We start from the raw sequence: 15,972 nt of genomic DNA on the forward strand, positions 1-15,972 counted from the left end.
AGACTGGAAGAAAGACAGCCTCTCTCCGAGGTGGGAAGAGGCTGCAGGTCCCGGTAAGTGAACCCGAAGAAGACAGTCACAAAGTACGTCATTGACTATCATTGCCAACATTTAACAATTCAGCGCTTCCAACACACACACAAACACACTGGAATATAATTATATGATTCAAAAGAAAGATGCAGGATTTGTGAAAAGTATCTATACTATGGTATGAGACTAGAACCCAAGTTCACAATCCGATGCCGTACCCTTGTCATCATGGTTCCTTCAATCACCGAAGACTGCCCGTGGAGGTAAAGACAGTTGTTTAAACGCGGGGGCCAGCGCCACTCCCAGTCCTGCCCCGGGGATGGCCCAAGCTGGCACCCCATTCCCTCAGATGCCCCTCCCAAGATCGGGGGCCAAATGTTGCTAATCCCCTATGAAGCATTCCTACAACTCTCTCCAAAGTCCCAAACCAAATCTCAGGCCAATCGGTGAATCCGTAAGTAGGAAGGCAATCAACGGGGACACCACGGAGTCAGAGATCAAGATCTCGGGGACCCTAGAGTGGAATTTATAGTGCCTCACCTGATTCCACAGGCAGAGAAGTAATCTTCGTAATCATTAACATAAGCACTACCAGCTACAGCACTGAAGAAAGGCGTCCGAGGCGGGGAAAGCCGAAGTGTGGCATGACTCACCCCCCTGGCGGTCTTCCTCTGTGCCTACTGCGGAATTGCTCCCCATAAACCAATCCCTATAAGTGGAGCACAATCTAAATAACAAGCACGCTGGGTAAACTTTAATCAATAAACAAACAAAGGCAGAATATGGCACCATTGCCTTAAGTGGACATTAAACATTTAAAACTCATTTCAGAGACGGTTATGAGACTCAGTAAGCATGCTGAGAAACATGCTGTCTTGAAGGGTCACTACTTTTTCCCTCTTTATTGGAACAGACGTTTAAGCAAATGACAAGGACAGAAGTGTAAATGGTGCATCTGCAACGGGTCAGGGTGTTTTAGCAGCCCCTCCATGATCAAGGATAAATGTTCCAGAACATGCAGTCAAGGGAGTAACCTTGCAAACACAGCAAGCTGTTAGAGCATGTTGAGCAATGAACTCTGCTAGACAAGAGAAGGCCCACGGTGGCAAATATTTTACCTAGGATGGGGAAAAAAAAAAAGATCCCGCCAACATCTTCCACCTACCCAGGTAAATCGAAGCAAGACTTCAATAAAACGTGCTTCGTTGTATCCAGACGTGACCGTAGCATCTGGTCCACTTCATTAGGAGTCTCTTGTGCAGAGAGCCTCCAATGTACAACATTAAATCATGAAGTTTTAAGTGTACGCGGAAATCCAGATTTTAAAAGTCCAGTCCTGCCTTTATTTCTCCAGTGTTCCATCCTGCTTTCTCAAACATTCTCGTAGAGCCGCGCTTCACACAGGAATGTTCATGTAGCAAACCAGCGGCCACCTGCTCAGCGGCAACATCAGCCGTTTCAAGGACTAGCTGGGCTCCTAACACCCCCCCCAGGGAATCTCTGGTGTATATTGTGATTAACAGCCTCACCCCTTCTTCAGAGAAGCACTTCCTTCCTAAAGCCCCCATGCTCTCGGCCCATGGCCTGCCTACTCCTTCTCAGCCAAGATGCAGAGATGGAGGTCCTCGGGGACCCCTTCCCCTTGCAGCCACCCCCACCCGCGTATGTTCTTGCATCCTGGGTGCCCCAGCCTTCCTCCCTCCAGACTCGCTGGAGGTGGGGTCTGCTTCCTGTAAGCTAATCTCCCACCTGTGCCCAGTATCCTATCCCCTCCTACGGCCCCAGGGACTCCATCTAATCAATTATCTCCTCCTCTCCTCAGCCTCTTCCTTCACCTGGCCTTTCCCCATCACCACTTAAGGATGATTAAGTAATGCTCTCTTAAAAGCTGTCCCCTGCTCTCACATCCCTGCTGGCTGAGTCAATAACTGTCTCCTTTTATATCTCTTCCTTCACCTCACATTTGTTTCTCTGCTCATTACCATCGAGGTTCTTCCCCCAGCCCTGCCCTGAAACTGCTCTGATGTATGCCACTGCTTACAGGTTTGTGTTCCCCCGAAAAAGATACGGAAGGCCAAACCTTAGTATCTGTGAATGTGACCTCACTTAGAAAGAGGGTCTTTTCAGATGTAATTAGTTAAAATGAGATCATGCTGGGTGAGGGTGAGGCCTACATCCAATATGACCAGTGTCTTTACAAAAAGACGAGAAGACAAAAAGCCAGCCACACCAAGAGAATGCCATGTGCGTACAGACTCAGGTTGGAGGGATGCGTCTACGAGCCTGGGACAGCCAAGGACTGCGGACAACTCCCAGAAGTTAAGAAGACGCAGAGAAGGACTCTTCCCTAGAGCTGTCAGAGAAAGCATGGCTCTGCTGACACCTTGGTTTCTTTTTTCTTTTTCTTTTTTTTTTCTTTTTTTACTTCTAGCCTCCAGAACTATGAGAGAAAATATTTCTGTTGTTTTAAGTCACCCAGTTTGTCATATTTTGTTAGAGTAAACCTAAGAAACTAATACACAGATCATAGGACTTTCAGTGCTATCTCCAGGAAAGTCCTGGACAAACCAGGATGACTTTGTCACTCTGCCCTCTGGCCCACGTCAGCCTCGAACTCTGCATCACCCGATGCTCGGAGGGATGCCTCTCCCTTCTTGGATCCCATGATGCCTCGCTCTCAGCTAGACAGCCCATCTGAGGGTGGGTAGGGACTCAGCTTTCTCAATCTAAAATCATCATTTTCGATTCCCCTTCTTTATTCTGTATGGAATCAACAGCCAAGAACTTGGGGATCATACACAGTGCCTCCTTCTCCCTCCTGTCCTACATCCATGAAATCATCAACACCTCCTACGCATTTCTAGAATTCACCTAATTCTTTACATTTCTGCTACCATCCCTTTAGCTTAGTGCCTCATGACTGCTCGCTCTGATCACAGCGGCAAACTCAGGATGGGCTCTCCCTGCTGCCTTTGCCATTCTGAACACGGAACCTGTCCAGATGGGGGAGCTTCTTAAGGGGCCTTCAGATGCTGGACAATATTGAACCCCTACAACTACTTCGGCCTCATCTCCCTCCACCTCCTCTCCATAACCTAAATGAAGATTTCGTGGCTCACCTTACAGGAGACTTGCCAGGGCTTGCTATGCTCCTCTCCCTCACTTGCTCTTTTTCTCTCCCCGAGACACCTCTCCATTCATCAGACTCATAAACACCTTCTAACAATCATTTGGGACTCAGTTCTGCTGTTGCCTCATCCCAGAAACCTGTAACAACTCTCCTAAAACCCAGGCTCTCTGGTCCAGATGCCCCTCTCTTGGGCTCCCACAGCACCCAGCCAAGACACCTGTTAGGACCCTTAATAGAATGTAATGCAATGTTCCTTTTGGCTTATATTCCTCGAGATATTCTAAACCCTTAATGGGGACCATGTTTTTTGCTCTATCTCCTCAATATTTAGTACAAACAGGCACGTAACAGGCACCTGTTAAGTGTTTGTAAATCATTTGCTCCAATTTAAACATATGCAAGTTAAAATTATGCTGAGAGGTCATTTACAAACTATGGGATTAGTCCAAATCCTGAAGAGTGATAGTACACTCCACTGGAAAGGGCGGTGGGAAACAGATCCTCATACCCAGGGGGAACGAGAATACAAAATGGCTCAACCTTCATGAAAGGGAATTGAGCAATATCTAGCAAAACCACATATGCATTTATCCTTTGACATAGCAATCCCACTGCTAGGATTCTTTTCCAGTGGTACCCTTGTAAAGGATTAAGAGATGTCTGCAGTAGGCGTTACTCATCATAACACTACCCATGACCACAAAGGACAGAAAATACCCTAAACATCTCCCCCATTGGGCTGTTGCTGAGTACACTACGGTTCATCACACGATGGAGAACTATGTGCTCTGAAAAGGAGTGGCATGGAGGGTGCCACTAGGGAGTGGACTCCAGGATATACCACCATGTCAAAAAAATGCTAGACCGAGAAAAGAGGCACGGACCTTAAAATAGAAGTGAAAGGTTAGCTGAGTGCAGAGAGAGGGAACAGAGTGGAGAAAACATAAGTGAAGGCAGTTCCTCTGAACACTCCTCGTTTTCATTAATGAAACTCTGCAACACTACATAATAAGGTAAATTTTTTTTTTAATTTCTAAAAATCAAAAGGGAAATTAAACAAATGAAACAAACCAGGTTTCGAGTTGGCAGCATAACCATGCAAAAGGAAATTCCTTCAAGTGAAGTAATTGCTTTAGTTTCCCAAGGACATTGGTAGCCCGAGGACTAAAAGAAGAGAAGCAGACCATCTTATAGCACTTTGAGTCGTCAAAAACGACTAGAGTTGCTTGACTCTCTCTGAAACGATGCAGGGTCTACTGCAGGAAAAGGCAAAGGAATGACTGTGGTGGCTGCAGAGACTCAGGATTCTGTGCCCAGGACAAAAAGACACAGACAGAAGGTAGAAGAGGTTCAGAAAAACCCTAGGATCTTAGAGATGAACTGGAAGCATCCAGAGGAATTATGGTGCTTTTTAAAAAATTTTTCCTGAGCTCTGTACACTGAAAAGACCTAACACTGGGGATGTCCGTGCTTAAATCAGCCCAAAATGGCTGATTCTCAGGTCTACGGAAGGAAGCGGCTGAGAAGAATCAAGAACATCTTGCTCTCCCAGAGAGTAAGCAAGCTAGCAAAGGCGACCTGGGTTATGTCAGAATAGTTCAGAAGCCCACTTGAAGATGCTTCCACAGGCTTAAAATGAGATGATTTCACCCCCTATAAGCATCAAAACTGCAATTGCTTGAAATAATTCAAGTGTTAAAAATCCATATGTTAACAATGATTCTAATAACCAAAATAAGAAAACAAGACAAAACAAAAAGTAAACATAACATCTTACTTGCTCCCTTTGGATAATGTTAGAGAACCAACTAACTAGTCTTTAAAAAAATAAAAAACAAAAAAAACTAGGAAAGGGAAGGAAAGGACAAAAGCATTAATTCTGACTTTCCTATATGAGCTGTAGCCTCAGGATATTCAAATAGTTGATAAGGGAAAGTTACTTTATACAGAAATATTCTTGTTATTAAATGAAGAAAGAATAATAAAATTAGGAAATCCCAGCTTTACACCGTTGAATGAATCGGTAGATTCCGGCCATGACCATCACGGACTGCTAATTTCACACCAGACAAGACCTGCCTTCCTACAGATGGACACGGTACCATCCGTGCCACAGGGGAGACAGAAAGATTCGAACCTGAATCGAAGCCTCCTCTTGATACTACCATGAATTCACACAAATATTCGAGACAGAACTCTTGAACGCCAAGGGGATGCACTTGGCAAAATCCAGACTGTGGGAAATGCTATAGGACAAAGAGCTCGGATTTCTTCTGTAACTAATTTGCAAAGGAAGCAACAACAACTACAACAAAACAGAAGACCAACCAACTGAAGTGTATGAGCTCCATTTAGATCCTGATTCAACCCAACTGTTAACAACAACAACAACAAAAAAAAAAACGCATCAGCATTCATGAGACCATCAGGGATCTCACAATACTCACTGGATGTCAGATGATTTTATGGAATTGGGTTTGTTTTTTTTGTTTTTTTTTTTTTGGTTTTTTTTTTGCATTTTTGGTCTGATGCAATAATGGCACTGGGAATTCCCTTTCTTTCATAACCATGTACTGAAATATTATAGATACAATTACACGATTTTTTGAATTTGCTTCAAAATAATTTGGTGGGTGTGGGGTGGAGCATGCATGTGGATTTAAAAGAAAAAAGGTGGGACATGAATTAATAAATGTTGGGTTGGGTGTTCCTTAGATTATTCTTTCTATTTTTGCAGATATTTGAAATTTTTCATGATATAAAGTTTAAAACATAAAGCTATTTATTGGATGAATTATTAAAATATAATGTCTGATTAATTATAGTTGGTTTGGTAATATAACTCTAAGTTCCTTGAGGACAGGGACAAAGACTAATTTATTTTTCATCCTGAAGGCTTAGAGTACCCAGGGTAGAGAGAGCCCTAAATAAATTTTGATAAATAAAAGAAAAAAATGACTGGATACACATACTAAGTAATTAATCCTACAGATCCACTAACATTCTTAAGACATTAAATCAATTCTGTCTGCCATGCAGTGTGAGATAGAGAGATCAAGGCATTTAAGTTTTGTGGTAAGACTAAGGCTTTGTTGGGAAACGCTGAAGTGAATTTTTTGTTACTTGGTTTTATTATTATTTCTGTAGATCACATTTTTAGCCCCTGGTCCGAATGCCTAGGAGGCTCGCAGCACCTTTAAATAAAGGCGGCCTCAACAATGGGATTCTCTACCCGTAATAACTCCAATTTTGAATTCTTCTCGAGATTGTAGTGATCGGTTTCGGAATAGGAAGTTCTTGCAATGGAGGATTTTGTACTTGTAGTTGTATTTTAAACGATGTCTAAAACACGAGTCACAGAATGACAGAGCAATAACCATTGTTATTCTCTATCACTGAACATGGAAAATGCATGTAAGTGATACCCTTGCAGTCCGAGGGTGCCTGCCCCTCACCTTTATAGGAAATGACCGGGTGCTCCGCTCTCTGGCACTGAGACGCGTCTGTTTCCGGCTGGGCGAGTCTCCACCACCCCAGGCTGGAGAACAGCCATGCAATGACACAGGTCCCCTTCATGGTGGGCAGACGGCCTTGGACTCTGGGCACTTGTCTTCTAACCAGAAGCTCGTCTTCCTGTCATGTGGGGCAAGTGCCTAAAACACACAAAAGAGAATAATTAGATGACCGTGAGTTCAGGTTCTCCGGCGGGTGGTCTTTTAGTTAAGCCTCATCACTCGCTTTAAAAAAGGAGAGACTTTGAGGGCTTGGACAAACTTACCTTTTTCTAGGTGGTATTTCAAATACGTGTGAGTATGTCTTGGTACAGACCTCTCTTCCTGCCCATAATTTTATGAAATAACCCATTTATTATAAAAGGAGAAATGTTCAAGTTTAACCTGTACCAAGTCATCACTCCTGAAAAAAGCAGTTTAATAGCTGTGACCGCTGATGGTTTTTCCCTTAGAATATCTCCCTCGCCCCCTCACGCTAGCACAGATCCATGCGTGGAAACCCTGAGGATCCCTGCCCTTCCCTTTCTGACATCCAAAGCCCCTGTTGAACACCACGACCACAGTCTTCTCCCAATAACCCGGTACCATGCTACCCAACTCTTAAAAACTGCCCATATTTGGTGAATGTATCCTTTGAAATTTATAGATGACCTGCCTGCAAAGCTTGTGGCTGGAAATCCAGCATGAATCAAATAAGAAGCCATAGTGAGCACCTACTGGGTGAAATGAAATTGCTAGGCTGGGAGCTGGGAGACTTTAAAGATTATGAATAATTTAGAAGATTAATAAGCTTTAAAATAAGATGGGCTTGTAAAAATAACTGTAAGCCAAGCCATTAAAAAAGTGTGGAAAGGGGCAGGAGTGTTTTAGGACTTAGGAGAGCACCACCACCATTTAGAGGAACCCAGGCGGGTCCCGTGCAGAGCTCACATTTGGGTTTCATACTGAAGAATAAAAAGGATTTCAACAGATGGAGGATTCTGGAAGTGCATTTCATGCCAAGGGAAGGGGGATGAAGACGTGCTCCTGAGGAAGGAGGCGGTAATAACAGTTTGGGCAACAGTTTACTGTACTTGAGCCAGATCCCAGGAGATATAAAGGAGAGTTAGTGAGAAGCAGTTTAGACAGGGGCTTGGGTTAAGATATGGAAGGGGCCCTACACCAAGGTCTGAGGTCTCTATTTCTAGTCAACAAGCTACCATGGTAGAGTAACTGCAGAAGAAACGTAAAGGGTTGTTCTCAGAATAGTGTATGCAGAAAATTGGATAGAGAAGAGCATAAAGATAGAGAATTTAATTTGAACCTACAGTAACTATTCAGGAGAGAAATAAATGAAGCTGTGACTTTGGGTGTTATCGATGTGAATAAAAATTCAGGCAAGCACAGCAAACACTCAGTGTGATGGGAAAGGGGAAGTATGGCAAACTAAACATGGCCACGGCTTCTTCGACCCATGAAAGCCGGGTTTATGCCCGTTCTCTTGAATCTGGATTGGCTCTGTAACTGCTTTGTTCATTCGAATTTAACTAAAGTGATGGCTTGCTAGTTTCCAAGCCCATACCCTAAGAGCCTAGCAATTTCCACTTCCTGTCCCTTAGAACACATTCTCTGGGGTGCTAAGAAACCAGAATCAGAAGTCCCAACTAGCCGAGACAGCCATGTTACAGAGGCCACATATAGGGACTCCCAGGGACATTTCCCACTGAGGCCAGCTTCCCAGCCATCCCCACCAAAGCCGAGTAAAGCTGAAACCCACTGAGTAACTTCAGTATCACAAGAGCAAAAGAATCACCCAGTTGAGCCCTGCCCAAATTCCTAACCTCCAAAGTATGAAATATAACAAAATGGTGGTCGTTCTAATCTGCTACATTTGGGGCAAAAGAAAGCAAAGAGGCACAGACTCAAGACAGAGAATACAAGTGACTGTAAGAGCAGTAATGCCCCTCATTTAAATATCATAATCAACAGAAGAACTTTATTTAGATGAGAATATGATCATTCAGTTTCATGTGTGTGGGGTTTAAGATGCTGAGAGGATATTTAAGGGAAGACAGCAGGCTGCTGCAAATCCAGGTTGGGTGCTAAGAAAAACAAGAATTCAGAGACAGAACTGGATGGAGGTTTGGAATGTTTACATTCTGGATGGGGCTAAGCTTCACCAGGGGAAAGCAGGGAAGCAAAGAAAGGGTTAAAGAGAACCACCTACTGGGAAACTGTAATTGTACAAGTGACCCCCACAAAGAGAAGGAAAACAGAGATGGAGCACCAAGGGCACAGGGCAACACAGAAATCCAGTAGGACTGGAGCACAGACATTACACATTTTATTTTCATTTTTTAAAGACTGAGTTGTTTATTTTAGAGAGGGAGCGGTGGCGGCGTGGGGGGTGGCAAAGGAGAGAATCTTCATCAGGACAAGGAGATCTGGACTAGGGCACCAGTCCGACGGACAGGGGCGCTACCTGGTCTCGACCCCGAGACCCAGCACAGGTCAACCAGGAGCTAAGAGCAAATTCTTCCCTCGCATGTAATTCTTCCGTGTGTCAACACAGACAGACCCGCTGCCCATGGACTTGCCCTACACTGACGGTAGCCCTCACTCCTGTCTCCAGCCTGACACAGCTGCCTCCGGAAGGAAAGGGAGAGAAAAATCACACAAGCGCCTAGAACGTGCCTTCCCTGGGATCCAGAAAGTGACAAGTTAGAGAAGCGGGACATGCCCTGTCAAGTTAAAGAGCAGCTAAAATAGGACACGGAGTTCGACTGGTGAGGAGACAAAATTACAGGCTGGCCACGTTAACCTAAGGAAAGCGGATTTAATGAGAACAGGTGATTTTTAGAAGTTTGTAATTTTCAGGCTATAACATGCTACCTCTTTTCTCAAAATAAAGACACTATAAACAGCCGTCCCGGGAAGGTGCCAGGGAAGGGCATTCAGTCTTCACTTAGAGTGGGCTTTTCTCAGATGCCACCCGGGGAGGCTGATTCCTTGAATGTCTTCTCCTCTGCATAGCGTAGATCTCAAGAGCAGGTCCCTCCATCCTGGACTCGGCAATTCTAACTTCCCCTGAATATAATAAAGCTCTCGCCTCTTGGGCAGGGGCATATTTATACCAGGGCTTTGAGTGCACCATCTCAGCACTAGTGACAATTAGAGCCAATCATTTGTTCCGGTAGCTGCCCTATGTATTTAACAGCATCCCTGGTCTCGACCTACTCAATGCCAATAGCGCCCCTGGCCCCAACGTGTGCCAACCAAAATTGCCTCCATTGCCAAATCGCCCCCGGTTGAGAACTTCTGATTTATATGGATCATAATCCCTCTCCTCTTTAGAAATTAGACAAGCTGTCATCACTTGAAAGTTCATTTTAAAATACTTACATAAATCACCCAACTGACTTTGTATTGATTCATTTCAGCAAAACTCCAATAAAAATGAATGTCCCGTTAATTACGACTACTTGTTTCGCTGGGGAGATAGTTAGGAAGGAAATTTCAAAGGATCAATTTCAATAAAAGTTGTTCTGGTGTTATCCTAGGCACCTCTGGAAAATACAAAATATATTAGGTGATTTCATGCTAAATAAGTGATTTTGCCAATAGGCAGATGTAGCACAACAGGCTGGTCTGGGCTACAAAATAAAACATTTTTGTTGCATCTACTTTAAAATCCCTGAAGCCTTCCTTTTAGTTTCCTAATGTGGGAGGAACCCCCTATAAGCTCCATCTAAATAAGCAAAACTCTGTATATAAGTGTTTGTGCAATAAATAACATTTCCCATTCACACCCACACTGCAAATGAATAGGCTTTGGTGAAAAAATGACTATTCCTTTTAGTCTAAAAAAAAAAAAAAATGCTGTCAGATAAAAAAGAAATCCAAAGAATGAAAGCTTACACAAAAAGTTTTGCTTAGGGAACAAAGTCTAACCAGTTATTAATAAAAACAGACCTAAAATAAGCTTAATGTACTTCTGGGCAGGGGAAGCAGTGTTTCCTCTGAGCTCCAGACCTACTGTATGTTTGGAAGCGGCCAGACCCGCTGGGGCAATTCAGAATCCACAGAAACCCTCCGGCCCAGCTCCTACCTGCTGGCTTGAAGGACGTTCATGGGAGAGAAGATGCCTGAGTCGGGCAGGGAACAGAGCCACCGAGCTGACCGAGAGGGTTCAGGTAGCCGGGCCCCATGCCCGCCTGCTTGCCTGTCTTCAGCCCAACTGTCCTTGTATCAACGGGCTGAGGCTGCCCGGGGGCCCCTTCATTGTGAGCAGCCAGTCCGTGGAAACACCAGAAACACAAACGGCACAACAGGTAGGAGGGGATGGACAGACACCTCTTTCTGCAAGGTTGACGTGTCATCGATCTTTCCACCTCTTGGCCCTATTCCAAGGCTCACCCAGAGACTAAGTCCCAGCCCAAAGTGAAAGCAACATTCCACTGTCCGGCACTCCCGACAGCTCCTGGCACGGCCAAATACAGTGTCGCGCAGTCATTCTCCGCTGACAGGTAAACAGCCCTGCCCTATTCAAAAACCCTCAGGAAGGAACCCCAAGGAACCCAAGGAAAGGAGGGTGCCTTTCACCCACAACCCGTCCGCTAATGCCACGGCCACTCCTCCCCCTGCAAAGGCTTCCCGCCAGCCTCTCCGGCCTAAGCAGGGTCCTCAGAGGAAGCCTGGCACACACATCAGTTCATCGGCTGGTGCCACGGGCCCCGGGCCGGCCCCGAGTCCGCGACACCAAGGGTCAGGCTGGTTCCCCCTTCTGCGCACACAGCGGCCGCCCACGCAGCAGTTCCCTTCGGGGAACCACGGGCTACCAATTACAGAACCTGCTTCCTCATCACTGCTTGCATGGAGGCTCACACGACCTGTCCTGTTTCTGAGTTTGACTTATTTCATTATGGACTGAACACATCGTTACGGTCCCGAGACGATGCGCTCCAACATGCTCACCCGGCCGTCCGCATGAATCAGGAACGGCACGGCCAACATTCACCCATCCCTTGCCCTGAGCAAACAACACCGGGAGGTGGTTTGTGCTGTCCCCTGGCACGTGAGACAGGAAATGAGTCAACAACCCGCTGAATTTGAGGTGAAGGGGAGGTGAGATCACTCTGCAGCTGAGAAGGCAGAGGCTCAGCCAGGGTCACAGATCCTACAGGTGAATGAATCTAAGACCAGGGGAGCGAGGGGTGGCCTCTAGCCAACCACACTGAAGGGGGTCACCTGTGCTCAAGGCTCAGCCCTCCGACACAGCAGGGCAAAGATGCAGAGGCCACAGTCCAGGCAAGAACTGTCAAGCAAGTGAACGTCTACCCCTGGATAACTGTCAACCAGAAGTCGGAGCGAAGTCTCAGGAAACACAGGAGAAAGAAGACAGAAGCCATGGCGTCTAAAGAGGTTTCAGCTACAGTGTTCAGAAAAGAGGAAGGAGTGGATGGTCCAGGAGGACCAAAGCGCGGGCTGTGTTCAGGGCTGGAAGGCACGTATCTTGAATGAATCCATGGTCTCTCTTTAGGATAGTATCAGATATTCTAGGCGCTGAACAGGAAATGGGATTAAATGAAGAATCAATAAAACAATAAACTTGCGTTAATGCACAGTGCTCGAGTAAATAGATTCCTCTAACCTTTTTCAAAACCAATAACTGAACATTTTATTCTTTGGGAAATAAAGTGAAATTAAAGCTCTCTTGTTATTGAGTTGAGTCAATGAGGAGAATCAGGATGTTCCCCAAACATACTGCCTTTTTGCTTGTTAACATACATTTTTTTGGTAAAAATTTTTATATTATTTTAACCCATGTACCTTGACTGCCAAGTTTCAGCCAAAAAAGATTGAACGTAAATGACTTAGAGAAATATTTTGGGAACGTGTTAATGAAAACACGGACTGCCCAGACATACAGGGGCACCACTGGTGGCCACCTTCAGGTAACTGGATAAGAAGTTGGCTCTGTTACTCATAGATTTTTATCCTATTTGAACAGAGATAAGATGGAATGTTATGACTATATAAAATGACCTCATGATATAAATTGGGAAAAAGCAAACATTAAATGCTTTTATACATTTCAGTAATGGTTTGGCTCCAGTGACCTTGTTTTATATCTCTCTTCAAAGGGAACTGTTATTACCGTTTTGCCTATTTCCCCTTGTTTAGCCCCGGATCGCCTGGAGGAACCATAAAAATAAATGAAGTCCATTAGATAAAATTATTATTTACACAAAGGCAATATTAATTTTATCTGTCAGCAGGTTTTAAAACTAAGTGAAAGTTCACTCAATCCACTTCTGTGCTAGCTAAAGCAACCAGAAGCCCGAAAGAAAGAGATGGAGAGAGAAGAAGGAAGGAAGGAAGGAAGGAAGGAAGGAAGGAAGGAAGGAAGGAAGGAAGGAAGGAAGGAAGAAGGAAGGAAGGAAGGAAGGAAGAAGGAAGGAAGGAAGAAGGAAGGAAGAAAAGAAGGAAAGGAAGGGAGAAAGGAGGAAGGGAGGGGGGAACGAGGGAGGGAAGGAAGGAAGGAAGGAGAAGAAGAAGAGAAGAGAAGAAAAGAAAAAAGAAAAGAAAAGAAAAAGAGGGAGGGAGAAGAAAGAGGGAGGGAGGGAAGAAAGAAAAGAAAAATAATGGGCCCTTCAAGGCAACACAACGGTACCAACAATTTCTAACAGATTTATCCAGAGACATTTCCCCAAGGCAGGAAATTCATATGGACACAATCAGAAATCAAGTGATAAATGACTCATGGTGGATAAATTACTATTCATAGCTCCCACTGGTTTTATTTTTTATTTTTTTAAAGATTTTATTTATTTATTTGACAGAGAGAGGAAGCACCAACGGGGGTAGAGGCAGAGGGAGAGGGAGAAGCAGACTGCCCACTGAGCAGGGAGCCTGATGCGGGACTCGATCCCAGGACCCCAGGATCATGACCTGAGCCGAAGGCAGACGCTTAACCGACTGAGCCACCCAGGCGCCCCTCCCATTGGTTTTTAGTTCAGCTAAGCAGGACCTGGAGTGCCACTTTCATCCTTGTCAACCAGAAGGTACGTCATGTATGCCAACATGCTACAGTACACAATGGGAGCAGGAAAGAAGGATCCACCCTGTGGTTTCATGACTGACCAACATCACTCGTCACCTTGTCACTGCCAACCCAGTGAGCTCACACAGCTGGATATCTCCATGGCATTTGTGCCCATTGACTTTTCCCTTGAATATCTCCCAACACCCCCCTCCTGGTTTCCTTAACAGCCCCATCTCCCTGTGTTCTTGTACATCCAGAACTCCTACTTCTTAGTCTTCCGTTTAAATGAAGGTACACCCCAATCTCTCCTGAACATTCATTTCTTCTCCATCTGTGCACTCTCAGTGGCCTGTCTCTTCAAAATCACACAACTTTACGTACTTTCTAAAACCTGGTGACTTCTAAATCTATAACTCTCTTCGAGACCTCTGCACATAACCCAGATATATAAATCAAAATATACGTCTTCACATAAATAAGGTGGAGATACCTCATCTAAAGATGAGCTCATTATCTGTCTTTACCAACTTTCTCCTTTGGGCCTATTTCCTCTCACGGTTAGCTACATTTCACCTGCCACCTTCTCCCTCCTTCATCTTCCCAGAATCCCCCTGGCATGTTGTCACTACATCCTGACAACTCTTTCCCTACCCATATCCAGAGTCGTGCCCTCCACCCCACCTGAACCAAACCCTCTATTTCTCATCTGTGCAATGTCAGATGTTTCTTGACGGGTTTCCTTGCTTCTCACCCAAATCATTAAGCTTCATCTCAGAGTTCATGTTTCTCACCTGGCCCCACTGTACAACAACACTCATCTCTATTGCAGCCTTAGTCACTGGAAACCACCATTACCTGTGTTTCTGCCTCACTCTAAACCAGGCTGTAGAAAATATCAACCTCTGGACACTACAAGACATAGGAGAGATGAACAATCACTGCTGGAGAAATGAATTAATGGGAAAAAAAATAATGTAAATCCACATACACCTCTCTACCTTCCTCACAATGTTTATGCTCCCATCAATATGCTGTCCACGTTCTCTTTTCGTCTGTGACTCTGCTCTTCATTTTCACAGATGTTTTATTCCTCTATTAAAATTCTCCTAACATCTGGTCCAAATACAAGGATTCCCATGGTTTTGAGAAATGTCCTTTCTAAATGTCATAATTTTCCAATTAATGGTCAAAGGGATGAGGGATTATTATAGGCAGAGCGGCTGAAAAGAGGAAGTCTCCTGGGCCTCGAAACACGAAAGCACATGGAAGACATAACCAAAGTGTGTGAACCCTGAGGGGCTCAAATAAGGTACTCTGGAACACCATAACTCCTTGGAACCACTTGAAAAGTCAGAGGACAGAAAAAGGAGGACATTATAATTTATAGGAGAAATACATTCATCAAATTCATTATTCTAAGGTGAAAACACAAATACCTTGAAATATTATCAGATCTATTCACAGAAAATGGATGGCTGGTACACTTGAAAAAACCAGCATTATTTAATGAAAATGCTCCTGATTTATTGTTTTCAGATTTTAGTTGGGAACGACCTTTGTGTCCGATATCCAATGATACCTATTCAACCCAATGGATCAGATATGTCATAGTTGATACATCTGTGTTTATTCATATCTGTCATGATCTTCACTCTTTAAAAAATAAAACACAAAACAGAAGGCCTCAAGAGCCTTACAATCATCCCTCCTTATCTGTTCGTGGCTCCGCTGTCCATAGTCCCAGCTTCCTGTGGTCAACCACAGTCCAGAGGCAGATGATCTTCCTTCTGACATATGGTCAGAAGGTAAATAGCAGCCTCACAGGACGTCACAGTGCCTACATCACTCACTGCATTTCCTCTCATCAGACAGGCATTTCTTTACCTCACACCATCACAAGAAGAAGGCTGAGTACAGGACGATAAGGTATTTTGAGAGAGACCACATTCACATAACTTTTATTACAGTATGTTGTCATAATTGCTCTCTTAGTATTGCTGTCGTTGTCAATCTCTTACTATGCCTGATTTATAAACTGAACTTTATCATCGATACGTATTATAAAAAAACATAGGATATATAGGATTCGGTACTATTTGTGGTTTTAGGCATCCACTGAGGGTCTGAGAACATATCCCCAGACATAAGGGGGGACTAATGTCATTGTAATTTGGGGGTCAGTTTGTTAAAAACAAGAATAAGTGGGGCTCCTGGGTGGCTCAGTCGGTTAAGCATCCGACCCTTGATTTCGGCTCAGGTCATGATCTCTGGGT

The 15,972-nt window shown here is 44.4% G+C and overlaps 1 protein-coding gene across 8 annotated transcripts in view; it reads right to left on the reverse strand.

The window, feature by feature from the left end:
• Positions 1–15,972, reverse strand: part of SEMA5A (semaphorin 5A) — a 479,512-nt gene that overhangs the window by 305,413 nt on the left and 158,127 nt on the right. For 7 of the 8 annotated variants that reach the window (XR_013445480.1, XR_013445478.1, XR_013445479.1 and 4 more), the window contains one exon: positions 6,619–6,816. Coding sequence is in view for 4 of the 8 variants with exons in the window: in XM_036104506.2 (XP_035960399.2) it covers positions 6,619–6,739 (121 nt within the window). In the remaining 4 variants the exon portion in view is untranslated. Of the gene's footprint in view, positions 1–6,618; positions 6,817–15,972 lie in introns of those variants that run through there. The other variant, XM_036104514.2, reaches the window with a different exon arrangement.

This window comes from Halichoerus grypus, chromosome 2, assembly GCF_964656455.1.
Source record: "Halichoerus grypus chromosome 2, mHalGry1.hap1.1, whole genome shotgun sequence".
Lineage (NCBI taxonomy): Eukaryota > Metazoa > Chordata > Mammalia > Carnivora > Phocidae > Halichoerus > Halichoerus grypus.